The 27147-nt window shown below is 39.9% G+C and overlaps 1 protein-coding gene across 3 annotated transcripts; it reads left to right on the top strand.

The window, feature by feature from the left end:
• Positions 1-371: 371 nt before the first annotated feature.
• On the top strand, positions 372-27048 carry MFN1 (mitofusin 1). 3 transcript variants are annotated; one of them, XM_072866638.1, is made up of 18 exons: positions 372-508; positions 1403-1524; positions 2371-2506; positions 5417-5579; positions 6234-6358; positions 8043-8151; positions 11340-11447; positions 12117-12270; positions 12400-12467; positions 17245-17366; positions 18896-19022; positions 19298-19402; positions 20383-20485; positions 21495-21724; positions 22233-22388; positions 22921-23117; positions 24443-24577; positions 25426-27048. In XM_072866638.1, the coding sequence occupies exons 2-18, from the start codon at positions 1410-1412 to the stop codon at positions 25493-25495; spliced, it is 2223 nt and encodes a 740-aa protein (XP_072722739.1). In that variant the 5' UTR covers positions 372-508; positions 1403-1409; the 3' UTR covers positions 25496-27048. The 3 variants fall into 3 exon arrangements, with proteins under 3 accessions (XP_072722739.1, XP_072722740.1, XP_072722741.1); XM_072866639.1 differs by lacking the exon at positions 372-508 and adding an exon at positions 697-841; XM_072866640.1 differs by lacking the exon at positions 372-508 and adding an exon at positions 720-867.
• Positions 27049-27147: the final 99 nt, after the last annotated feature.

The following is a 27147-nucleotide window of genomic DNA, read 5'->3' as shown; positions in this document are numbered from 1 at the left end:
CGGATCGTGTTTGTTATTGAACAAAAGAACTTTTTTATATGAAAGATTCTGTTGACTTCAAAACAAAATTTAAATCCCACCAATTACTGCAAGAACTTAAAATACAGCAAACTGGTAATTCTCAAATAATGTGTTCTCTATAATGCTTATTAAGTGTCATTGATTTTCATTGTTTGTGGTTCTCATTTTCTTATGCTCGTGTCAAATGTATAAACTTATCAGTGCTTTTTCACTCTTGAAAGTACTTGGTGTTTGTCATTTTAGCTGACTGATTAAACCATGGTGCTGACACTACGCAGGAATCCGAAGTCATGCTTCGTTGTCTTTGTTTTAGATTCCCCGTGAAAACGCTGAAGGGCTCAGAGGCCGAGTTTATCATTTCAAGCGTACAGGGGCAGACACCGTTTAAGCTCAGACGCCTTCTACCTCACGGGGCCTCCCGCCTGCCGCCGCACTCTGCACTGCGCAGCGTCCTCCAAAAAGCCAGATGGGAGCGTGCAGAGCTACTGTGAGCCGTCCTTGCGCGACTTACCCAGCTCCTCTTCCCGGGGCAGCGGGTCGGGACGTGGGGGTATTTCCCGTATCAGCCCGGGCCCGTCTCCATTTCACAAGCAGCCCCGCCACCTCTCCCCGCTCCTCCTCTGCCCTCCCTGAAGATGGCGGCCGCCCCGCCCCCTTGGGCCCTTAGTAAAAATGGCGGCCCCCGCCCCCAGGCGGGTCCGGGAGCGGGGTGAGGCGAGGCGGAAGCGGAAGCGATGTCCGCCCCCCGTCCCGGCGGCGGCGGGCCAGGAGGAGGCGGCGGCGGCGGGGAAGGCCTCGCCAGCGGCGCGGCGGTTGCCGGGTAACGGCGGAGCGAGACGGGGCTCCGTAAGTGACCGGGAGGGGGCAGGGCCGCGGGCCGCCCGGTGCCCCTGCGGCCTGACCGCTCGCCCTACCTGGGGCCGTGCCCACCTCGGGTCCTCGCCGTCCCCTCAGCGGCGGGCGGCCGCCGCGCCGGCTGGTGGCGGGGGCAGGGGCGGCCGAGGGGAGCCGCGGGCCTGTCCTCGCTGGGCCGAGGGGACAGCGCTGGTCTCCAGGCGGTGGGGAGGTTGTGAGCCGCGTTTTATGAGAGGAAGGTCTCGTATTTCGAGAACAGACCGCACCGAATCGGTTTTAAACCTGTCCCCGGGCTTCGTGAGCCGTTGTCGGCGCGTGTGGTGAGGGGAAGAGATAAGAGCTTGTCAGGGTGATAGAACCACTGTAAACTAAGCCTACTGGCGTTCAGTGTGGTTTGAAGTTTTGGGGTTGGTTTTTTTGGCTTTTTTTTTTTTTCTTCTTACATGTGTAGGTGAGAAGTGTACGACTTCTTACGTACCTGGGTGTACTGAGCGTTTTGGTCACTTTTACATAACTTTCGTTGCAGTTGCATAATGGCAGAAGCTACCGTCTCTCCACTGAAGCACTTTGTGCTGGCTAAAAAGACAATCACTGCCATCTTCGACCAGCTGCTGGACTATGTCACTGAGGGAGCAACTTTTGTGGAAGGTTAGCTTTTGACTTAAACACCAGGGTCTTGTCTGTTGCTTTGAATATGTTTTACAGCAGCACAGCGTATATGACGATATATATCAGTATGCTGTTTGTGTCAGCATACGCCTTCAGAAATAGTCACGTATTTCTTTTGGCATTGATTTTTTTTCAGCTTAGGCTAATGGGAATGCCTAGGATGGTTATGTATATGAAAAGCTGATTGCATCGCTTGGGCTGGTAGCCTATCCTCCTTTCCATGAGGGTGAAAGCTTAACCACTCCACTGTTTATAGTCCTGTTGTGGTTTCTTTAGCATAGAAGAAAGGACAAACAGGTTCTCCTATTATTCAGCAGGAAAATAGGTCAACATGATGTAATGCAAAGAACCACTGGTTACACCCTCAGAAGTTTTAGCCACGTGGAGGCACCTGTGTTGCCACATGGAGTTGGTTGCTCATCACCCCAGTGAGTTCTGCGGAGCGAAGGCAGCCCAGCCTACCTGGTGTATCCATGAGAGCTTTTCCTTTCCCAGCTTTCCTTTCTGAAGGAAGCAGGTGTTGCAAAGAGTGGGGCAGATCAGCATAGCAGGCTGTGTTCACCGGGTTATTGAATCCAGCAGCTAGATTGTTGATTAATCTGAAGTGATTTATGTCATGATTTCACAAGTGCTTGTGGTGGAGCTGTCAAATGACAAGGGCTAATATCAGTGGCTGTAGTGGGGTTTTGGTTGTTTTGTTTTATTACTACTGTATAATTGAAATTTACACAGATCTTTGTTGGCATGTGAAGTACTGATAATCTGTATCCTGGAGCACGTACTCTGTATGTGATTGCTTTTATGTTATTCTTTTTCTGCGTGTAGCAACATACAGGAACCCAGAGCTTGAACATGTAGCAACAGAAGACGAACTAGCAAAAATACAGGCATATAAAAATAAGTTAGCAGTCATCGGTGAGGTGCTTTCACGGAGACACATGAAAGTGGCATTTTTTGGCAGGTAATGAACGGAATTACCAGAACTTAATTTGATCTTTTTTTTTTCTCTTGCAGGGCTTAGGGTCCGTATTTCTAATTTAAATGCACTGGAATTAGTGCTTCATCATAGAATTATTGTTTGAAATATAATACATAAAACCGTGTTCACTCTTACCTAATTGATGCTGAATATTTCTTTGATGCCGTCTTGCTTTGTGACTGTAGATTAATTATGTATGTCTTGTTACATGTTTTCATTGATAAACCTTGTAAAATAATTATCCTATACATCCAATAATAATGTATAGATCCATTATTTGACTTGAGAAGGTCTGAGTTTGTAATCATCTTCTCCAGAATGGCTTTTCTGTTTTTTAATGTGGTGGTTTTATTTGTTTAATATCTTTGTTTTACTGGACTATTACTGTTGAAAACTTTTGTTTGTGTTTAATCACAAGTACTGAAAAACTAAACTTGGAACTGTTTATGTTTCTGTATATAAGCAGCTGAAGAAAAATAGACGGAGACAGTTGCCTTGTTGGTTGTATCTTTAGTCTGATAGATCTCTGTGGTGATTATAAGGGATAACAGTAGCAATGTACTGTATGGCTTACAGATCAGTCTGAATGAAGCTATGAATTTCTGCTTTCCTGAATCACTGATTAGGAGAAGTTTTAGTGCATAGTCCCTGATGCTATTACTACAGACCGAGTGTCAAACCTTTTGCATATTTCAATAGCATTTCCACAGTTATGGGTGATTTAAATTCATTTCTGTTCTAAAAACCAAAACAAATGTATTTTCAGTATTAGAAAATTTTAAACTTTGGTCAGTTTGGGATCATCTCAGCTATATTTTTCTTTATTTTTGCAGCAGGAAAAAAGGGAGTTAAAAAGAAAGCTATTTGCTGCACCTGAAATGTGTTACTACATAAGAAGTGTTCTGAAGTGATGCTGTCAGGTGTATAGACCTAAAGCACTGAGGTTTTATGTGTCTCTGCTTGTACATATTGTGTTTTGCATTTCAGTCTCATTGTAGTGGAAAAGTCTTAAGTTTTCAGTGAGAAATTTTGATTGGGTCTTAACACTTCCAATAAATGTCTGCATTCCAAACATTGTGCCATTCTGTTCCTATAAAATTTGGAGGGTGTAGAAAGATGATGAAAATCTGCCATACCAGATGTGAAGCCGGATATAAAATAGTGAAGTCCTTCTAAAAGACTGTGGTTCCAGTGCTTTCAAATGCTTTTATGTGCCTAGTTAGTCTGGGGTCTGTTAGTCCACTTTGCTTCAGAAAGATTGATTTTTCTGTGCTCAAATTTAAGCATGGGGTTACATATTTTTTCTGGAGTATATTTTAGTTCTAAAAATTCTGTAATAGTATTGGAAAAAGTGTGTACAATTGTGGTCTCACCTGAACTATTTTTAGCAAAATGAAGGTACTTAAAGAAAAACAATAAAAGGACCTGGGATAAAGAAATCAGTTATATCTCAGCCTTGCTATTTCACAAAGTTAAAAGTTGAATACATTTACAAGCTGTGATGTGTGATAGAAGTTGCTTTTGCAAAGGGCAGAAGTGCAGAGCAGGAAAAAGGGAATTTAACTCTCCCTCTGACATTTTGAATAAATTAGTAAACTGTTGTACAGTGAGCACTGAACTTTTTCCAGAATAAGTAGCTCAAAAATCAGTTATAGTCTATGTAACTTCATACTGTTGTGTAATAGTTAAACCTCAAATATTTATGGGTGAGGGGTAGAGGGTTAGTGCGAAGTAGGACATTGCTGAGAACTTCAAGTTCTTGCAGAATCTTGAGTTGGTGACCAGTTCCTTTTAATCAACAGGGTTTTGGTTAATGTAGCTACCTCTTCCTTCTGAAATAAGGACAAGACTAAGTTTCATTATTAAAGACAGCATTTGTATTATAAGGATTATGCACAAGAAATAAATTTGAGGGGTTTTTGCACATTGTTACGTGTCTTACTGTAGGAATCTTCATTCAGTTGAGATTATCATTCATTAAATTGTTCTGAGTTGTCATTGCTGGGTGTGATGAGAATTCCCAGACAGCAATGCTTTGAAACGTATCTGAAGGCAGTAGTACAGCAATGCTCCTTTTGCACCTCATCTCATGCCTAGAAGACTCCATCAGAAGCAGCAGTTCCTTTCTGACTGGTAATGATCAGACATTTCTCTAAAGACAAGTTAAGTTGCTGAGGTGGTAATTGCATGAACATTTTAAGAAGTCACCGTTGATTGCCACCACAGAGGGTAGTCCTTCCCTGCCCCTATCATGCAGCGTTCTCCTCGTGTCCTCCTCCAGCATCCCTGGAATTCCTTTAGCTTTGCTGTGAGCAGGAATGTGGAATTCTTGTCTGATCAGAACATAATTCTGCCCAAAATGTTACACATATTTTCAATTGGTTCTTTTCTACGGGAATGCTAGGGCTGGCACAAAGAAGAGGGCAGGCTTCCCCCTTATGTGGGACAGCGTGCTGTGATTTAGCAATTCCTTTAAGTTGATCTAAGGCATCTTTTTATGCTAGGTGCTTTTTCTGGTGTAGCAAAGTTGAGCCAGTATCTTTTACAAGTTCCTTACTCAGACTGAGGTATAACAGCTAAAGCATACTTACCAGTACAGGTTGGGCTTGTTGAGCCAGTACGTGTTACGCAAAGGAAAATTGGTTTTCTTGGTTGGATAGGCAATGCTGATACCAAGAAAGTTTTTTGGAATTGCTATTCAGGTGAACTTTTCCTGCACTTCCTATTCTTTTCTGGCAAGCTATGCTGTACTGGCTTGAAGCGCTCTCACCCAAAACAGCTTGCAATGTGTGGGTCTGATGCAATTAAATGGGGGTGCATTCAGTTCAGGACTAACGTATGTGTAATGCTGCTGTACTGTGCTCAAAGTGCTTTTATTTTCTATCCCTCTAGAACGAGCAGCGGGAAGAGTTCGGTCATTAATGCGATGCTGTGGGATAAGGTACTTCCTAGTGGGATTGGCCATACAACTAACTGCTTTCTTAGTGTGGAAGGGACAGATGGAGATAAGGCTTATCTTATGACAGAAGGATCAGATGAAAAGAAGAGTGTCAAGGTACGGTTTTTGAATGATTAATGCTGCTTTTCACAGTAACTATTTCTTAAAAGATTTATCTTTTAACAACAGTTTCAAGTCTAACAAAATTATGAGGCTAACTCATTCTGCATTTTTAAGCTCTTATTTAGGAGGGAATAACTAACAAACTAAAATGGTCAGCTTCACAATTTTTCTTGGACGTTTCAGAGAAACAACTAATGTGCGTCTGACTGTAGCGTAGCATATGTTGAGTGATCTGTTTTTATAGGACTGAGAGTAAGTTCTGTTACTTGTTAAAGATTTGGAATGTGCCTCTCGTTTGGCCTTCCGGTGCTTAGCTTATTTAGCTGCTCACATTGATATGTTAAACCTCTGAGGCAAATTCATGATGATGCTCAGTATCACACACTCTAGCCCTGTAGAAAATACCACTTTGTGGCTCCAAAGAAACTCCTGTCTGAGTTTCAAGGCACAACTCGTTCTTTAGGTGCTGGTGAGTCTTAAGAGGTTAAAAAAAAAAAAATCACAAGTATTCACCAGAAGGAAGTATGAACTCTGCTATCCTGTTCAAGATAGATCCTGTCCAGGTTTGCTTGAGAACCAAATTAGACTGGTATACGGACTTTTTTGTGGTGCATATTCATGTTTGTCTTCTCTTTATGCTCTTTATAGACAGTCAATCAGCTTGCTCATGCACTTCACATGGATAAAGATTTGCAAGCTGGCTGTCTCGTCCATGTCTTTTGGCCCAAGTCAAAGTGTGCCCTGCTGAGAGATGATTTGGTTTTAGTGGACAGGTATGCTTTCTGTTTTAGTAAATATTTTCTTAAATAAATTAGCCATTATAATGTTTAGTAAAGAGACTGATTTACTGATTGATGGTGTTTTGGTTGTTAGGTTGCCAAATTATTGAAAAGCTTTTTTTTTTGCCTTTTTTTTGAGAGTACAGAGTTTGTTCTTTTGCGTATACTGCTGCCTGTCATCACCCCACTGATTTTGGCCTTATAACAGTTGAAACAAACAAGTGTCTTGTGATTGAGCTGAATAAGGGACTAGCTTTTGGCTGAGGATACTTCCACCTTTAAAGCAAACAGTATGGAAGTGTGAATAGGGTTGTTGCAGCAACAACCTTTTGCCCATCTCCTGTCTTTAAATGCTTCAGACTGATCATGTGAAGTGTAAGCAATCTGGACTTCATTTTTAAAAGCTTCTGATAAGAGTTGCAGTGCCTACGTATCAAAGTAATGGGTGACCTCAAAACGTAATTGTGACTGTCATCTGTGTGTGCCTGTGTTTTGGGCTAACATTTCCTACAGTTTGTGTATTTAAAGAATTCTGAAAGCTGTTTTTTGCCGATGTCAAATGCCCATATTCCTGGCCGCTGTGAGGTATGACCTGGTAATGTTTTTTCAAACTGTTAGGTGATCTTTACCTAATGTGTGAATCAGTATAGATTGAATTTGTGAGTAATTCACTCAAGTATGAGTGAATTTGTGAGTACGATTTCTTCATATCCAGCAAAATAACATCCAGAGTGTATTTTGATAAATTTGTAGTGCTTTTTGTTGCATCTCTAATCTTACACCTTTGAAATCACTGGGAATTTGTCACTTTCTTGGGTGCAAGCACAGGTCCTGTTAGTCACAGAAAAAGCCAGCCTGGCTGGCACAGGGAGCTGGTTGGTTTGATGCACTGCTGGACTTCCAGGCTTATGCAGTTGTCCCGTCTCCTTGGGGACATGTGCGTAGCACAAGTGTGCTGGAAGCCCAGAAGGGATCCTTGCATAGATAACGATATAAGACATGATTTGATCTGCACAGTCTCAGTTGCTAGAGTTGAAATGTAAAGGGAAATAAACCAGCCTGGAATCTGAAAGAATAGGTACTTGTAAGGAGAAAATAATCTTTTTACTGTTAAATAGAGCAAATTAGAACCAGCAATAATTGAGGTGTTGCAAACATGACCTAATGCTCTTATTCAACTTAGTTTTTTAAAACTGACAGCACTGTAGTTTTAGCTTCATTTAAAATTGTTATTAAATCTATGCACAGCTTGTATAGCATATGGCTTTAAAGAAGTCCTTGATTAATGGAAAAAATATTTTATGAACAACTGTCCTTTTTGATTAAAATCTAAAACTTGGAATATGGGGAAGGGGACCATTCTGTGAGACTGCCTGGATTTCTGACAGACTGCCTGTCACTTTTCTTGGCTATTATGCTCTGCATATTTATTCATTATAAACTGCATTTTGGAATGAGTAGATGGTCCAGTGAGTGAGTGACTGATAAATACTAAATGGTAATTGGCTTTTGCTACGTTTGCATTAAGCTTGAGTTAAGCATCAGTCTAAAGATACAAAGCTTTGTATCTTCTTATAAGGCCCTTAGGCAGTCCCACTCTATTTTTATCAGTTTCTAAAAATCAAATGCTCCTTTGCTGGATAAATACGAGTTTGTGGGGTTTTTTTATTGTCAACAGCCCTGGCACAGATGTCACTACAGAACTGGACAGCTGGATTGACAAATTCTGCTTAGATGCTGACGTGTTTGTCTTGGTTGCCAACTCTGAATCAACTCTCATGAACACGGTATGATGTGCAATGATTTTATGTTACTTCTTCATTTAAATACTCAGCAGTTCCATAACTGAAATGGCTTCTCTTAAACCTTTAGTGAAGCATTAAACCTTTAGTGAATCATTGCACTTGGATCTTATGAATAGGATTTGGGGATGGGAGGCAGGAAACAATGTATGTCCCTCACTAGGGAAAGGAGAACCAGGTTTCTTGCCAGCTTTGCTTACTCTGACTTGAGCATCACATTTTTCCTTTCTATCTCAGTTTCTTTTTTGATAAACGGATGATGTAGTGCTTGTCTCGCTTTACAGTTTGTCGGTATTTGTCAGCTGAAGACACTTGTATTATCAAAGAAATAAATTATGGAGTATTTCATATCCAGAAGTTCAGTAAAATACACAAAGTAGGTGAAGGAAGTTGAATTTCTGTCTTGTTCCTCATGTGTTCTTGTCTGAGAAGAGGGTGAATTCCCTTGATACACCTTATGTCAAGGACAAGTGCTACAGGTTGCCCTCATTGGACTGTGTTTCTTCTTCTGAAGATGCTAGCGATAAGTATTCATGCTGCATGGTTCTGTGCAACATGGAGAATTGAAGATGTTTTAACAACTTTATTCTGTAAAGCCTTGTTTCAAGAGAGAGAAGGCTTCTGTATAGCTTGCAGCCTAAATATTGTATGACTCCTAGAAGGACAGCGTACAAGGTGGCCAAAGGAGCTGTTGTGATACTTGAAATACAAGAGCAGAGATTTACTTTAATTTTGTAGCGATGTCCACTTTTAACCAAACTAAGTATTGTGAAAGTAGACAATATCAATATAAGGTTTCTACATTATTGGAAGTGGGACTGCCAGAATGTAGTATAATGCTACTGAGAAATCTCTTGAAGACTTTTATTAAGCCTACTGTAGACAAATAAAATGCTCTGATTGTTCTGAGCATAGTTCTGACATACAGTGTCTGAACTTTCTAATTATTGAGGCAATTTTTAATATAATAAAGAACTGACTGTACAAAGACAGTATTTCCTTGCATTCTAGCAAATTAGAATAGTTTGGTAGAAATCTGAGAAAAACGTAAAATGAGTATAAAAACATTACATTCCGTCTTCTGAACCGAACCCACAAAGACTCAAATACAAAAGAGATGTGATTTAACAGGCAAAGAAAGAAGATTCTGACAACATCCAAGGCAAAGAGAGGATTTAGCACAACTATGGCTTTATCTTCTCCATTATCTCACGTGAAGGATGCTTTTTGGCTTTTAGTATGGAGGGAGTCTAGAAATTGTTTGCATTATGTGCATACCATAGTTGGTTTGTTTTTTTTAATTAAAAAAGGGAAGAAGAAAAAAAGATTGGGTTTTAGTGAACACCTCATTGCTATATAGAAACATGGAAACAATAGGGACCCCCGTGGCAGATTTCAGTTTGGTGTAATGAAGTAACAGAAAAGGCCAAAGTTGATTTGGTTCTCTCATTTGCTCAGGAGAAATGAACCATTAAAAACAATCTGACTGAGACAGTAAATATGCAGGAAAGATGTATAGGCTGTACATCTGCTGGAAGATTCTGTTAATTTTGTATTTGTCTGATCCTTAACACCCAGTCACGGAAGTGCTACTCTGCTTTTTAATGTGATTTTTGGCCAGTCTTTGTTCCTTGTCGGGCACGGCTGAAAGCTGCTAAAGAGAAATAGGTTAGTCTTTCAGTTTGAAGCACTAAAGTCTTGCTGAGTTTTTTTGGTTGCCATGCCTATAAATCCTCACTTAACACTGAGGACCTTGTAATTATTAGAATCTGGAAATAACCAGTGTCCAGGGTGTATATTGGAGGGAAAGGAAGTAGATCTTAGTTGTGATTGAGGCTTTGGCTCAGTAAACAGCTCTCGCACTCTTTCTCCTTTTTAATTCTTTCAGCCTGGTATACATGCATTAAGTTGCCTTTAACAATTATGTAACTGCTCTAAAGCATTTATATTTTGCTTTGCATTGTGGCAAATGGTATTTTCTTTCTTCACCTACACAAGTTCATCCTTCAGGTAAAGCATATGATAACTATGTTCTCATCCTCCTTAGGCATTATTTTTACCCTTACCGTAACAGGTCTGAGAATATTTGGCACTTGCTACTCAACCACAGATTTTTTTGCATAAATATGATTTTTCTAATATTCCCTCATAAATTCTCTTCAGACAAAGTTCTTATTTCTGCAACAGTAATCTTGTTTACACATGGTTACTCCCTGGCTGGTGGAGACTAATGTATCTCCAGTGTTGTGTCCAGAATATGTGGTGGTGTCCTGCTGCAGATTCAAAAAGCTTATGGCAGCACAGAGATATCTTCTGTTTGAGCTGTGCTGAGTAGGGATTCGCTCCATCACGACTTACCCATTATGACTACAAAAACAGCAATGATGGGTGGTAGGTACAGGCAAGGGACCTAAATACATTTTCAGGTACATGCATTTCTTATTTTTGAAATCGATACATTCGGCAATGACTTTTTTCCTGTAGCTCAAGCTCATATGGGAAATGTAACTTGTCTGTAGTTGAAGCTAATGTTTCCTAGTTGAAGAATATAGTCAGAGGGTGTTTTTCTGGATATAGAAACCAGATTTGGCAGGGTGAACAGGAGCATCTTGGTAGTGCAAATAAGGAACACTTCAGAGTTTTAGCCAGGTGTCTTATTTAAAACACAAAATGAGCAGATACAGTCATGTTTTGTGTGTTCTTTTTCCCTTCTTCTCTTCACACAACATTTTGAGTGTCACACAATTGCAAACAAATTTAATAGAGGGCTAGCAGTATCAAAGGAGATGAAGTTTTGTGACAGTAAGAGTGAAAGGAGGAAAAAAAAAAAAGACAGTGAATGACATGATAGATTTATAGAAAAATAGACTTTCTTTTCCAGTGTTTTCTAAACTATTTGTTTTGGAAGTTTTCTTAATTTGTATTGGTACGTGTTTTTAGAGAAGCTTGCAGTATCTTTGACTTTTAGCATTGGCATCGGTTTTAAGACATTTGATGACTTTTTGAACTACCATAAGCCTTTTTTTGTGTTGGATATCTGTGGTTTTTAATGCTAATGAATTCTTTTTAATAAACTTTTAAAAAGCTGGATTAACTGCAGAATCTGTTACAGAAGAATGCGTGACGCTGGTTTGGATGTCTGGGGAGTTTTCTGTTTGTGCTTTAATTCTTAGGAAAAACATTTTTTCCATAAAGTGAATGAACGACTTTCCAAGCCAAACATCTTCATCTTGAATAATAGATGGGATGCCTCCGCATCAGAACCAGAATATATGGAAGATGTGAGTGACTTGATGGCTCTTATTTGGGTCGATATATATATTTTTTTTAATATACATATATATATTAAAAAAAAAAAAGGCCTCCACATGCATTAAAGCATGCTAAATTGCCTAGGTAATACAGTTATTGATATGAAAACGCTAGCTTTGTCTTAGTAATAAAAGGATAAGTTATTTGGTCAGAAAATGGAAATAACTTACTCCTTGTTCAGCGCAAAAAGCAACCTGCAATTCAAACTACAGTATATGCAGGCAGGTAGTACAACAGGAAGCTTGTTTAGAACCTTTTTGCTCTGCAGTTAAGCTTGTTTTAAATCTTCTTTGTGTTACCTTTTATTTCTGTAATGGTAATGCAGCCTGAGGGTACAGATTATACATATATACATGCATAGAGTAGCTGGCAAAGTACAGCGTTAGATGGTAACAGTTCAGTGTGCTCTTCACATCTTTCCAACGGCAATTAGCTTACATAAATACAGACAGCTGTAGAAGAAAGTGTTGTTGCTTCCAGGGCTGTTTAAATGGTTAAAAGCAACTGCTGCATGAGTAGGATTAGAAGGCATCTGCTATCTAAGGAGTTGTCCAGCATCTCTTTCTGACTCCGATGTTCTGATTTGATGATGGCTTAATTTTTGTATTTTTCTCATGAGCTTTCTACCTTTTCCTCAGGTGCGTAGGCAGCACATGGAGCGCTGTCTAACTTTTCTAGTTGACGAGCTCAAAGTTATTGATCCTGTAGAAGCGAGGAATCGCATCTTTTTTGTTTCAGCAAAAGAAGTTCTGAGTGCCAGGAGACAGAAGGCCCAAGGAATGCCAGAGGGTGGTGTGTAGCAACTCTTGCTTTTCCTCAAATACAGAAAAATATCGTAAAACCTGATAAACAAAAATATTTAAGATACAGTCACTGCTGTGAGGTATTGCACTCTCCCTTATGGTCCGTTATGTTTCACAGGTGGAGCGCTTGCTGAAGGATTTCAAGCAAGATTCCAGGAATTTCAACATTTTGAGCAAATATTTGAGGTATTTATGATGGGCTTTTTAGACTGCCTGTTTTTAAGGCAAAGGTAGCTTTTGCTTATGCTTAGCTTAATTTTACAGTGTTAACACGTGGAGGAGTGTAAGGTATTCAAACAATGTGACAGCTTTGCCTTATCTATGGGCTCTGTTCATCCGTTCTCACCTTGAATAGCAGGTAGTTCTTGGAAAAAGAAGTATCGTTCAGTGAGGGAAAGGACTAAAACTGGACTCTTAGCTCATGTTTCAAGACCTCAATAGGAATATGGTCTATATAAAAAGAGACGATGCTCTTAGAAAGGAGCGTATCACTTAGAACTATGAGCTGGTGAAATGTTTGCTGTATAGTAAGCCTTATTTTGTTCTGAAGTTGTAGCTTTATAATTACTTATTGTAATTCAGGACACAAATAGTAAGAAATTCTGTTTCACCAATGTAAATCTAAATATTTACTTGCATTTTTAAAGCCAGAGTTTTGAAATTATCACCATTATCTACCTCTTAGCTCTGATACTCTGAACACTAACACTATTTTTGCATCCTTGTTGCTGTACAGAATCCATCCTTCACCCTCAGTTTACCTATATTTATAGTTGGAGTTTACAGTTTCTTCAGAAGTTGGACTGGCTAGGCAATTGAGTAATTTCTTTGTGATAGGATCCATTTGTCTTGCTGAATTTGATAACTCTAATTAAAGCCATTCTTGGACATCTTAAGGAGGCACTTTGGATATGCCTCGATGGTTTTGTGTGGTGTGTATCGGCATATTTCATGCAACGTGAGCCTGAACAGTATCACTGTAGTTTGTATACAGCAAATGCTCAAGACTGCTCTCGCATGCTTCAACCAGTAATTCCTTGTTTGGTGTATTTTAAAAAAATCAAACTGCCTCTGAAAAGTATTTCTTCTCCATTACAACAAGCCCATTTGACCTTAGCGAAACCAAGTTATGTAATGATGTGTGTATATCAAAAAGGTGTTAAAATAACAGCTTGATTCAGTCTTGCAAAAGCAAGAAAATGTCAGACTAAAGTTTAAATCTAGTCCTTATCCACACTCTTACAATAGATGACTGAGTTGTTGAAATGATTGGTTCAGAATACTGACAGGGCCTGGGTCCATGAGGCATGAAATTTCTTGCTTGTGTCACTAGTTGTAGCCAAACATGCGTTTTTGTTTGTAATTTTTGTCCTTAGAATTGTAGCAGAAAACTTTCAACCAGTAGGAAAAAAGTGGAAATTAATTTTCTAAATCAATTATTGTTCTTTAACATATTTTGCCATGTGCTGTACCCAAAGCTTTTTTGACAAAATCTCTTACAATTACAGTTAAGTACTCAACACTTAGGATATTTCAAGATTAAGGTGAATGTATGACATATTAAATGATGTGATGCTATAAGTGCTCAGCACATCTGTAAGTGAGATATCACAGTTTCGAGTTGGCCACCAAAATGAGAAGCATCCATCACAAGGTCACAATCATGACAAGTTTCTTTGGCAGAAGCAGAGACAAAAACCAATTCTGTGACAGCGCTGAATGGCCTTAAAACAACTTTTTTCTTCTTTCACATTACCCGTTTCATTTGTTGCACACTGTCCAACTCCAGCAGCGAGAGTGGATTCTGTAATGTTTTTCCCTGCTCAGCCATGTTTCATCCTGAAATCATAATGAATGGCTTTGAATAGGAGTGTGATCACATCACTTAAAGAGCATGACAACATGTGCTAAATTGAAATTGCCAAAGCAGTTTGAATTTCGAGTGTCTGATGTTGCAGCCTCTTTCACGTTCAGGTTTTGTGGGCAATTTCCTAAGTTATAATGGCATTTTATTTGCTTTTAAAGCAAGGCTGATACTTAAATGGTTCACCAGGTCTGAAATCTTCAGACCTAATACTCAAATGACTGTCACTTGAGCTGATAAAGTAACAATGACAATAGTATGCTAGTGTCAGTTATGTTTACCAGCACTAGGCTATAGCAGCTCATAAATTAATGAAGAATATCGTACATCAGGTAGAATTTTCTGTGTTCAGTCTGGGAACGAAATCCTACTTGATACCATGCTTTATGCACTGCTAGACCAAATTCAAATGCTGTTTAGCTGTGAGTACAGCCTAAGCACTTCTGGCTAAAGCGCTTTGCATTTACTCTGTTTCCTGACAGAGGAGCTGTCAGCTGTTAGATTACACTCCAGTGTGTGAAAGGGAAGGGACAAGAGCACAGATGCTTCTGTGTGTCCTCGTCAAATGCTGACCCCTTCTCTGCTTCAGTCTGTCTGTCTTGCCTTTAGCTCCTTGTCCCTCTTCAGGTGCCCTGCTTAGGCTTTCCAAATGTCTCTTGCACTCTTTTGTCCAGTTCACATCTCTAAGCTATCTCATCACGTCATTTAAAAACCCGTCCACATGTTCGATGTTTCCACTGGCTATATCTGCTGGTTTTGCTCCCCTGGATTCTCTCACCCTGCTTTTGTCTTCGCTAAATTGGACGGCTTCTTCCTCTTTTCCACAAGGGCTCAGAGGAGGAACTGTTACTTCTCCAGTGCTTCCACATTCCTGATTTTAGTATCAGTTCCCTGATGGGAAAGCCTGTTCGTCCCAAGACTGATATGAGCTCAGTATAGCTAGAATCTTTAAAAAAAACCCAAACAAACTAGAAACAACCCATCAGTACTAGTTTGTTGTGATATGGGAAAAATTTGGACCACTTTTGAAAGGTTTGTAACTACATTTACGTAGACTTTTGTGTGAGGGCAAAAGGCATTCCAAAAATAGATATAACATGTTCTTCTGCAAAGCACAGGGTGGTTAAAGTTGCTAAAAGAAAAGCTGGTCCAGGCATTACTAGAAACACTTGCAAGCAGTGGTGAAATTAAGGTTTTAGAGATTCATGTAGTAGTTTTAAAAAGGGATGTTACTATGTATGTCAGCTGTATTACAACAAAGAAAAAATATACACAGTCTTAAAGGAAAGGGTTGGATTAGTGGATCAATTCTGAATTTTTATATTGTGGAATAAGAGAAAGTAGTCTGTGTATCTTTCTTCTGAAATTTTACAATGAGATAAATAGAAATGCCTTATCGAAACAGCAAAGAAGTGCATGCACAGTGCACTGTATGCAGTAGTCCTTAGTGGATATTCTTCATAAAACAAAACCCCACTATGCCTCAGGTTGTAGTGTTTCCCAAGTTTCTTTAAAAAACTGGTAACAGAAATGGTGTGGGGAGAAGCGGAGGAGGGAGGCAGGATGGAATAGTAATTCCGGCTGTAAACTGGAGCGAATAACACAGCCTGAATTAGTACACTACTGCAGACTCCTACCCTAACTGCACAGGAATGTAATAAGCTGCGTGCTTAAAGACTGTCTTGCTATACTGGAAGTGGGCTGGAAGGTAACTGGTTTTGGTTACGCTGTTGAAACGTATCTTTTCTCTTTGTTTCAATAAATACTTATTTGCAGACTAACAGCAAAACTGCTGCTGTCCCCCTCTTATCTTTCCCAGTTGTTTAACTAACCTTTGTGTTTTTCCTAGTGCTCTAACTTGGATTTTCTGATTGTGTTGTGAGTGACTGTCATCCTTTTATCTACCACATACTAATGTTGGGAAGACTCTTTCCTCTGTGTCTAGTCTAGCTCTTACAATGTGCTGATATTTATGAAACTCTGGCCTTTCATTGCTGATTTCTAGATCTGCTTCATCGAGGAACAGGGAATATATTTTACCCATTTTGTTTATTTTGTTTTGATCCATTATTTTTAGATAGCTGAAATTTGTTATTTCAGCCTGTGACAGCGTAGGCTAAGGTCACAGGCAAGTCTTTTAAAAGCAACCTAAACCTGTTTGTGCTATGAAAGGTGCATCCATAGATTGAGAACAATTTTAAAAACCCATAGATCTGGTATAAAGAAACTAGCTGCTTGCTTTCTTCCCCTCAAACACAGAAGATGTTGCTACTTTGTGGTGACTTAGTGCAGGTTGAATTCCAACAGCATTTAATTGGCTGCCTAACTCAGGATGTGCAGTTGCTTGTAAAAAGTCAAAGTCTTAATTTATGGTTTATCACAATTGATCTGCTTTTGCCCAAATTGAACATTTGTATATCTTTTCAATCAGTGTCCTGTAATTTCTGAATCACTGTACAATATTTAAGATTGCAGATTGATTAGAAATTGTATCTTTAGAGCATTCTGTATTCACTCATTTAACACTTCAGTAATCTGCAAATAAGTTAATACTTTAAGGACTACTTAACAACTTTTTTTAAATCCTGTGAGAGAATCCTTGTTTCTTATTCCTAATTGTGTATTTTGTTCCTGGATGGTCAGTATGGACATGAGCATGTCAAATTTTATTGACAGAACTGTTTCTTGAAACTAAGAATATTTTTTGCAAGAAAGGAAACTCAAGCTCGGCAATATTGCCAGCATTCATGTTAGACATTTATAATTCTGAAGAGATAGTTCGTAAAAGTTTCTGAAGAGCTAGATTTATCTTACGTATTCATCTGAGTTTTCTTTTTTCTTTACACTATTAATTTATTTTAAAAGAATAAAAACCTATACACATTACTGGGAATGAACGTGAAGGTACGGATTTGCTGCTGTAGACTCATTTGAGATTTCAGTTCTGTTGTCTTTTAATTTCTATACACTTTCTCCCTTTTTATTTACCATTGGTTTAAGTTCATGGTAAAATTAGCAGCATGTGCTTTCTGACAGTGAAATTCCTGAATGTGTTGGCATGGAATTGCAGTAATGTGTTGTGGCTTGGGCCCCTCGCAGGAGTGTATCTCGCAGTCAGCCGTGAAAACCAAGTTTGAACAGCACACTATCAGAGCTAAACAGATAATAGATACTGTGAAAGACATTATGGACGCCATAAACGTAGCAGCAGCAGAGAAAAGGTAGGTTGGTTGGAGGGCTGGTTGGCTTTGGTTTATCCAGATCCTCTGAGGAGCCGTTTCTGTGCTGGTGATTTTCTTGGGCCATTATGGACTTTAAAATTCACTTTTCTCGCTTGGTAAGAAATAGAGAATTTCTCTGGTGTGTCAGTCTTACTACTCTTCACTTGCACCGCTCAGTCTTGTCCTTGGTCTGTGACTTCTGTATAGGGATCTTGGTTTACTTTGCTGTTCTTCGTTACTGACTTACAGTTACAAAGGCAGTCTGTGGGTTTTCAAATCTTTTTTCAAAAATACTTGAAATTTTAAGTTTTTCTAGCTGTATCCAGCACTTCAGAAGTGATGTTTGGGCCTGCTTTACCTAAGTTTTTTATTAACAGTAACACTGAGAAAATAAATGGGAGGATGTAGACACTTTAATTTGCAAGTGATTAGAATACTGTAAGGGATGAGAAGAGCCCAAGCTAAGAGAGGCTTGGCCTCTGGCCCTTTCCATATTGTATCCTTAAATATCTTTATTTTCTCTTTGCTCATGTAATCCTTTTAGTGCTAATGATAGCAGCTCATCTACTCTGTCTGATAGTTTCATATGTTCTTTGCTGTTTGCATATGTATGGCTTTTTTCCTCACTTTTGTTGCTACCTCTCGTGTCTCTCGTACACTGTGAACTTGCTGTCGTGTTTAATCCTTTCCATCCATCTCCTTTCTGTGTCTGTTAATAGAGTGTCTTTATGTTTCAGCAGACTCCACTGTGCCTGTCAAACACACTCATCTTCCTGAATATATCAGCTTTTAAAAACTGCGTGTTTACGTACTAACTTGTCTCACGTTGTCAGATCCTATGAAAACATGCTGTGAAATGTTTGAAAATATTCTGATATTCTACTTCTGTCAGTTGACCTGCCAAAACCTGTGTAGTGACCCCTCTTAGTCTGAATTGCTGTTTGAGTTTCTGCAGGCACTTCAAGATGTAACTGCTTTAGATTTTAAGCAATTTTTACTTAAACGATAGGTCAAGGACTTCTGAAGAGAGTTGTTTGTGACAAGGTTAGTTTCTGCTGCCTCCCCTTTGCTTTGCAGGGTCATCAGACCTATGTCACTTAAGGAATAGTTGAATGGTGCTGGTGAGCAGCAGTAGGACAGTTTGATCAGATTTATCCTTTTTCTTTTTTTTAATTTTTAAATCAGGATAGACTAAGTATTGAAGGCCCCTGATTCCCCCCCACCTTTTTTAGTTGTAATTATGTATAATGGTAACAATTCCAACTCCGAATGCTATGTTTGTAAATATATCAAAACCCAGTAATTTGAGTCATGTTTGATCAGTGCAGCCTTTAAATGTGCCTGTAAATGTAATACCTATATTGCAGTCATTCTGAAGCACTGCCTCTGCTTTGTTCAGGCAGTGTCACTGGTTTCTTTTTGGCTGCTCAGTAAATCGTCAGCTGGGTGGTCCATGCCTGGGCATGGGGCTTGTTTCATTTCTGGGAGAATACCTGCTGGTGATGGTGATTTCCTTTCTGCTATGTTAGAGTCCATTCAATGGAAGAGCGAGAAGATCAGAAGGATAGATTGGACTTTGTTCGAAATCAGCTGAACATTCTGACGGAAGATACTAAGGAAAAAATCAAACGTGTTACTGAGGAAGTAGAAAATAAAGTAAGTAATGGCAGTGTAAAACATCTCCCTGATTCAAGTGTTGTCTCTTCTGTAAGGCAGCTCCTTTAGGTGCCCACCCACCTTATGAAGTATGTTTGAAATGTCTAGTATGTTCCTTTTCCAAAATTAAAAAAAAACCAACCCTTCCACATGGCAGTCCTTCTTGACTATCAGGTAGTTGAATCATTGATTTTAACAGATAATGCAGTGGTCTGTTTTCACTCTGGCTGGAAAAGGTAGGAGAAACATTTTATGTATTTACCACGTTCTTCCAGGTCTCCTCTGCCATGACCGATGAGATTTGCCGACTTTCAGTTTTAGTTGATGAATTTTATTCAGATTTTCACCCTTCTCCTCAAGTATTGAAGCTCTATAAGACAGTAAGTTTTCTTGCATGGTTTGAATCTAGGCTCTTTGTCTTTCCTTTAATTTCTACTTCTGTATTTTCATAATTTGCGTAGCATTTTGTGTGACACTTTGTTTAAGCATTGCAGGATTTTTACTTTCTGACACATGCATATCTCTGTTTACCTAAAACTGGAAAAAGTTGGAAATATTTTCTGCTTTGTTTTTAGAAAGAAATTTTTGTTTCAACTGTCTTTTTACTAGAGTGGTTACTGAAACTGACATCCTGATTTCTAGTCTTCACTTCTGGTAAATAAAGACCTTACATAAACAATTTTCACCACTCCTAAAATGAAATCGATCAAAAAATAAAATGACCCTGCTAATACCCAACACTTTATAGGGTTTTTTTTGTTTTTCCTTTAAAGAAAAAAGGCAGTTCTTATTAAACTTCTATAAATTCTTCCTCAAACTTAGTATTTTAAAGGAGCATACACCTGTAAGTTTCATATTTTGCCTCTTATGCTCAGACTTTGTTGCTAATGAATTACTGCCTTAACTCCCATGTCTGTTGATCAGCTGGGAGTGCTGCATTTTCAGGAGAGTCTGTGCTGTCCTGGCTCTGCAAAATGTCTGGAGCAGACCTCCATGGGAGCTGATGGGACTGGTTTATCTTTGTGCAGAGCAGTGAAATTGGCTCCCATCAAATGACGACAGTAAAGGCTTTGCAGGGCAGTATGGTAGTGGTGTGCTTTTCAGTGTCACAGTTTATTGAAAATACAGACTTTTCCGTATGCCTTTTATTGATTACAGTCCTAGAGAAATCTTTCCTGTGTCACTTTAATTAGGTTTTCAGACACAGCATGCAATTTAAAAGCATGGTATTTCCATGGTAACATGCTTTTCTTCCCGCTGTAAATAACAATGCTTAGTGTTTAACATGTCTCTGCTCTGTATAATGTAATTGATTAGCTAAATATAAATTGATGAGCATATGTTCTTTATAAAACTTCAGGAACTGAACAAACATATAGAAGATGGTTTGGGAAAGAACCTGGCTGATCGTTGCTCCAGTGAAGTCAATCAGTCAATGCATCAGTCGCAGCAGGAGATGATTGGTAAGATGAGGAAGGAGGAATATTAAGACTTTTTGTTTAGAGCAAGACAATTTAAGAAAACTTGCTTGTAAAAGAATTTTCTTTCTGATCGTGATGTAACGTTAACACTATAAAATTATAAAGGAAAAGCCATCCTAGATCAAGACTGAGTGTCTGTTCAGCTTAGTAGCCTGTCTCTGATATTAACCAGTAGCAGATGCTTGGGGAGAAGAATAATGAACCAGGATAAATACAATGATCCATCCCCAACTGAGGGACTTCTGAGCCAAGATACTGCATCTGGATTAATGGCTTAAGCAAGTAGTAATGGACCTGCCCTCTGGGAACTTGTCTAATCCTTTTATAAACCCATTTAAGCTTTTGGCTTCCACAACAGATATATGAAATACACTAATTGTTAGATAATGTTTCTGCAGTATAATCCCCTCCCTAGGTCCCTCCAAATTCTGAGTGTAAAACAGAATAGTTTCACAAAGTATTTGTGCACTCCTTTTTTTCTTGTTTTCTTGGGGTTTTTTTGTTTTTTTTTTAAAGAAGTAGTAACTTTATTGCATACCCATATGTCTTTCCTGATCTGTTTCTGGTAATAAAAGATTCAGAGCAAGATGACGGAATTACATGAAGCCTTCTGTCATCTTATGCAATAATGTTGCCTTTTCTGTATGGCACCACAGAACTGCTGGATAAACCAACTTTTTCTTAGTCCATCCTTATCTTTTGACCACTGATGGAGGTCTTTCAGTTAATTTGACTGTTTTTTCCAGCGGTGCTTTCTCTATCAGTTGATTTTGCGTGATTCTTTTCTTTTATCAGAGCAATAAATTGCCTGCTCTGTTAGGATCAATGCTGCTAAAATGCCCACTGATTTTACAAATAAATAAATTTAAAAATTGGTCAGTTTAGATTCTCATAGTTCACAAAGCTGGTCAGCAGTGCAAGGATGCTACTTGTGAATATGCTGTAAAGCTTTTAATGTTAACTCATCTTTACTGTTCTGTTTTATTTCTAGAAAATCTGAAACCATTGTTGCCTTCTGGTGCTCAGAATCAGCTCCACTTGCTAATTCCATGCAGGAGGTTTGACCTTAGCTATGATCTAAACTGTCATAGTCTATGTGCAGATTTTCAAGAGGATATCATGTTCCACTTTTCCTTGGGATGGACTTCGCTTGTAAACCGTTTCTTGGGTCCTAAACAAGCTCAGAGAGTACTATTGGGACTAGCAGATCCAAATTTACAAGTGAGTGCTTGATTAGGCTGACATTTTAAGTGCCTTGTTTTACCTTGATGAGAATATATTGATTTTTACTGTATTTCCCTCTACTATTTACATGCTTGCTGCTACTCTCCCCTAGTCCCTTTGTGTGAAATATTTGTGGTGAGGGTTGTTTTTATCGGATTATATTCAGGGTGAGAATGGAACCAAAACCCTTTCGTAAACTTTCTGCAGCTGTTACCTGAGGTTCGTTTTCCTTTGGATTGAACCCTTTAGGTAACCTTTTCATTTGTAACTTTCGGATTCTTACGGCAGAGCCAGTCCTGTGTAGAACCCTTATTCTAACCCAGTCCCTGTTGGGCAAGGAACTGTCAAAACCTCCACTGCTTATCAGCAGCATTGTTCAGACTTCTGTGCTGAAGAGTTTTCTTTAAGTAAATCAAACCCTGAATATATGAAAATAAAATAAAACCAGTCTGCTGTGTAGGTCCTTAATGCTTTTTACTCAGGCTGCCATATTCCACTCTTCTAGATCCCTCATCCTTTAGCTACCACCCCGTCTGCTGCCAGCCTTCCTGCAGTAACTCCAGAGAACGTATCGCACGATGATTTTATGGTTCCTTTGGTAATGAGTTTAGCTTCGCTGACGTCACGGACCTCTATGAGCATCATCGTTGTTGGCGGAGTGGCAAGTAGTATTAGCAACACTCACTGTACTAGACGTGATGGCAAAGATCAAGCTGGTCTTTCCTGTTTGGGGTGCAACATGCAGCATGTAATGGACTTAATAACACTGGGCTGGATGAGCGCGTGTAGTACACAGGATACCTGCAGTCAGTGTGTAGTGAGAAAATTAGTCCAATTACTCTGAGCATAGCTGGACGTATTTTCTATGCCATATGCCTGTGTTCAGTTTCTGAATTAAAGGACGATTTGATGGTGCCTCATTCAGTTTGGATTTAGCGGGAGCTTTGCTTTTTAATGAAGGAGAACCTTCCTCCTTCATTAAAAAGCAGCGAGGCTTCTGTAACCTGCATATTCTCCATGCCACTGGGGTACCAGTTCATTTGAATATAGCTGTATTGCTCTGCAATAATAATATGGAAATAATATCTTTTCTTTAATCTGGTGAAAGGGCCATGAAGATGACTTAAAAAATGGGTGGAGTTAGGTTTTATTCTGTAGGACAACTTAAGCTAATGAAGAATCCTCTTTTTCAGATTTGGAGAACAGTAGGCTGGAAACTCATCTCTCTTTCCTTAAGTATGTATGGGTTGTTATATCTTTATGAGAGACTAACTTGGACCACTAAAGCAAAAGAGAGAGCCTTTAAACAGCAGTTTGTAAACTATGCTACTGAAAAGCTGCAGATGATCGTCAGTCTTACAAGTGCTAATTGCAGCCATCAGGTGCAACAGTGAGTATCACACTGGTGTTTCCCCTCACTAGGATAGGAAATCCATGTCAGTGCGGTACTGAGGTGTCCTGGGAGTGGGGACTGGCTGTACAGGGTGTGGGAAGGCAGCTTTAGTGTCCCTTGGCATTTATTGTGAGGGAGTTTTAAAAGAGTTTGAAATTACCACCTAAAAAGGTCAATACCTACGTCTCTGTGTGTGTATGTGCGAGAGTTAGTCTTAAGGTGTAGCTTATTTGTCCAGCACCTTACTATGAAGACGTGGGAGTTGGCTCAGTTCTAGTGGAGGCTGAATGGGTCTGCTTTTAGATTAGCATTGAATCAGCCCCGAGTCACTCCGATGGTGAGCATCTGTTCTGCCTCATGGGTTGGTATGGGCGAGTTCTAAGCAGCCAGTCCTGGCTCTTCTGCACTGCTGAAGAGGAACTTAAGAGCCTTTCTGAACTGTTCCATTTTTTGTGTGTCTCTTTCCCAAATACTTTTCCACCTGTCTCTGCAAAGTAATATCTGGGTGATTGCCTCCCTCAGCCTGTCCTGTTGAAACAGTTTGTTTTGATTAAATTATTATTTCAGAAAATTAGGCCTGCTAAATGAGACCTCTAACCACCAGGGTGCAGAACACCTCTCCTGTGTAGCCCAGGGAATACTTTACTAATACAAAGTTCAGCTTCAGCAGAGGAAAGAGAATCATCCCCGTGTCCAGCAGCTGTGTGTCTCTGTGAGGACATGGAAGAGCTGGACTCAAACCAATGCTCCAGTGAGGTGAAGTAGACAGGAGAGGAGACGTCTCCTCTCCTATGGGAGAGCCTGGTTGCTGGCCCGGGGTGGTAACTGGGTTTTTTTTCTTTGTGCAAGGAAGAGTCTTGGAACTCAGGTTGGGAACTCAGGTGGCTGAGGACGCAAATAGGATCGGGTGTCTCGGCAAGTCTGGGGCACTCCTCACACTCAAAGCGCTCACGTTCCCTGTGAGCAGAGTGCTTAGTGTGGCACGGGGGGCACTTGGCTGCTCCAGCATGTGTTACCGCCAGAGTCCCCATCTCAGACTTGTACCTGTTAACGCACAGTGAAAAATTGCCGGATGTGATTTTGGCGTAGACTGAGGTGCATTTTGTATGTTTAAGGTTTATTTTTTTAATTAAAAAACCCCACATAGTTCTCCTGCTTTCTGCTCTTCTGTAATCCCTTAACAGCTGGAGACTTCAATTGCTGTGTTCTACTGCACACTGCAATGCCATGTGATTTTTATATATTTATTTTTTCTTCTTAATTTTTTTTTTGGTAGCACAGGCTTCTGTTAAACCATGATTACAAACTTGTTTTCCCTTTAGGGAAATGGCCACTACCTTTGCTCGGCTCTGTCAGCAGGTGGATATCACCCAGAAAAACCTGGAAAAAGAAATTGCTAGGCTTTCCAAAGAAATAGATCAGCTGGAGAACATACAGAGCAACTCCAAGCAGCTAAGGTAAGCCTGGGTGTGACCGGCCACGAGCAAATCCAGTGGGATTGGTGCTTGCTGTTACTTTGAAGTTGGTGGGCACGGGTGCCGAACGGTATGGAGCAATACCTATTTTCTTTACTTGTAGCTGAACGGCTCTGGTTAAGTTAAATAAATGTATGCTTCTACCTAGGTGAATGAGCAAAGCTCCAAAAATATTCTTTCTTAGATCGTCTTTAGCTTTGTCTCTCTTTATTGTATGGGAGAGATGGCTTTCTCAAGAATAATCGTCTTCTATAGGTAAATTGGGGTGGCACCTTCCCAAAGAACCCTCCCCTTAGGAGAACAGGAGAGCAGCTGTACTGTGTCGAGTCATTCAGTGCAATATTGTTTTTCTTTTAGTACCAGTAGTAGGTGTTTACAGAAACTTCCAGCAATTGGTGGTTTAGGGACCTAGGAGCAGCCTCAGCCTCAGTGCTGTGTTCTTTTTCCCCTGCTGTAAGCCTGCCCTGGCTGCGGGCTGCCTCTTGGCCTCGGGGGTTCAAGATAGGATAGGACACAATGGGGCTAGCCCCATAGCGCACACCCCGTGGGACGGTAAGCTGCATGACTGGCCTGTGTCGGGAGCCCTGCTGAGTGCCCTCCTTGCAGTTGCAGAACCTCCCCCAAGTTAAGTGTTGAAAGGAGAGGCTGGAACCAGGGAAGTCCCAGGTGGACCTGGCACAGCCTTTGGGGAAAAGGAAACGTGGGGCAGACGGCTGGCAGCCTTCTGCTGCCTAGAACAGAGGAATAGAAATTAAACACTGATGTTGATTCTACTTTCTTTGTGATGTTACTGCATTGAAGTAAATCCATTGCTTTTGTTTGTTTTACAGAAATAAAGCCATTCACCTTGAGAATGAACTAGATCGCTTTACAAAACATTTTCTTCAAAAGAGTAAATAAAACATCGTTGCTAACTTTCCCGGTGATCCTTTGTAGGACAAAGTAGAAATTTTACAGATGACACGTCTCCTCTGCGGAGTCACATGAAATGATTTATATTTTAAATGTTACTTTGATTACACCTGTTCATTGTAGTAAAGCTTGGTTTGGACTCCGATGGTGAACCTGATGGTGAAGAGCTGTGGTACTCTGTTACAGTTGTTTTGCAGACTTTGAGTTAAAAATTATCTTTAAACACTAAATTTCTTTGGGCACTTGACAATAAAAACCCAAATCCTTATTGGTTTTCATTAGTATTTAGCAGGGGCAAGTCTCACTTCCTGGCATCCAGGAGTTTAGCCAGGGAGAGAGAGCTTATCACAGTTACCTGTGTCTCCTCTTTTCAGTCGCTTAGGAATTAGCCAGGGATGGATGATGCTGCTTTTTTGTGTGTGCATGTTTTTGTGTAATGAAGGGGCGTATAAACTCTAGCATGGGGAAAGCACTCTTGGACAGTTTTGAAAGCAAGTGAAATTAATTGGGTTGGGCAGCAGTTCTTCCTCCTGAAATGGAAGTGAAAGATGATAGTAAACTGCAGAGCATTCACTAATGAGAGGCAGTAGGCTCTAGTTTCCCCTCTGGCTACCACACTGAGACAAGATGGCACTGATTGATTGAGTAAAAATAAACCTGCTTCAACAAGCTTGTCAGGTTTCTTGCAGTTGGTCAAGTGATTGACCACTGCTAGAACCCATGTTCAGGTGAGCTGCAGGTGTGTGTCACTGCCGCCAGGCCAGCATGAGAGCTTGACTCCATTTTTGCATGTTGGGTGGGGAAGCTTAGGGTGTCAGGCTTGACCTTGGGCTCCTACTGCTGGGTTCACAGAGCAGGGAGAGGCTGGGGTTGACAGTTTTTACTCGTGCAATATCCTGAGCACTCCCTTGGTTCTGCTGTAGACCAGGTCTCTTCTAGGTGAGAGTAGTTGGAGTAGTTTACTTTTACTCACCTCCAGCAATGCAAAATGCCTCCTCATAAAAAAAAAAAAAAGTTTTTGCTGTTGCCATCTGCAATCATTTCACACCTACTTTTTTCTAAATAGACTTTTTAAAAATAACTTATTTTAAAAGAGAAAGCCTTTTCAGAATATTTATATATTTTTATGGAAGTGTTAACATGACTAAATGAAATGAAATATTCAACTTTAAAACTAAGACATAGGGCTTTGCTGTTTTCCAGTAAATAAGGGCTATCTTAAAAGGAGATAGGTGTAAAATCTAGTGCTAGAGGCAGTTAATTATTTGAAGACAAAGAAAGAACACCCTTTTCACCACAAAGTATTTTGGTGTTTGTTTCTGTGCTCTCTTGGGCCTTTCATTAGCAGTGTGGAGGAGGAGTCTTGAGGTTTTTGAGGGAAACTGAAATACAAAAATGAGTAACAGCCCAGCCTTCTTGTATATGAGGTTACAGCTGTGTATTAATGCTCTTTTTCTGGAGCATTTTTATGGACATTGTATCAAGAAAAAACTTTACATGCATGTGTTCTACAGTTATTTATTAAAAAAAATACTACCCCATTGCTCTAGTAAGTTATTTGGCAGCTGTTTCAAAGGTGAAAACCTACACCACAGCGCTCTCACCTTATGCCTGAGGTTGAATTAAAAAAAGCTTCTTCC

Source organism: Ciconia boyciana, chromosome 7, assembly GCF_034638445.1.
Source record: "Ciconia boyciana chromosome 7, ASM3463844v1, whole genome shotgun sequence".
NCBI classification, from domain to species: domain Eukaryota; kingdom Metazoa; phylum Chordata; class Aves; order Ciconiiformes; family Ciconiidae; genus Ciconia; species Ciconia boyciana.
The sequence above is the reverse complement of the archived record's forward strand: the minus strand, read 5'-3'. Positions and strand labels throughout refer to the sequence as shown.

What these genes read in the sequence shown, in the direction of transcription:
- MFN1 (XM_072866639.1), top strand. Translation starts at nt 756, where the DNA reads ATGTCCGCCCCCCGTCCCGGCGGCGGCGGGCCAGGAGGAGGCGGCGGC. An exon ending in AGCGGCGCGGCGGTTGCCGG is followed by an intron (nt 842 to 1,402) that starts GTAACGGCGGAG and finishes CTTTCGTTGCAG; the next exon opens with TTGCATAATGGCAGAAGCTA. An exon ending in TGCAGCCATCAGGTGCAACA is followed by an intron (nt 23,118 to 24,442) that starts GTGAGTATCACA and finishes TTTTCCCTTTAG; the next exon opens with GGAAATGGCCACTACCTTTG.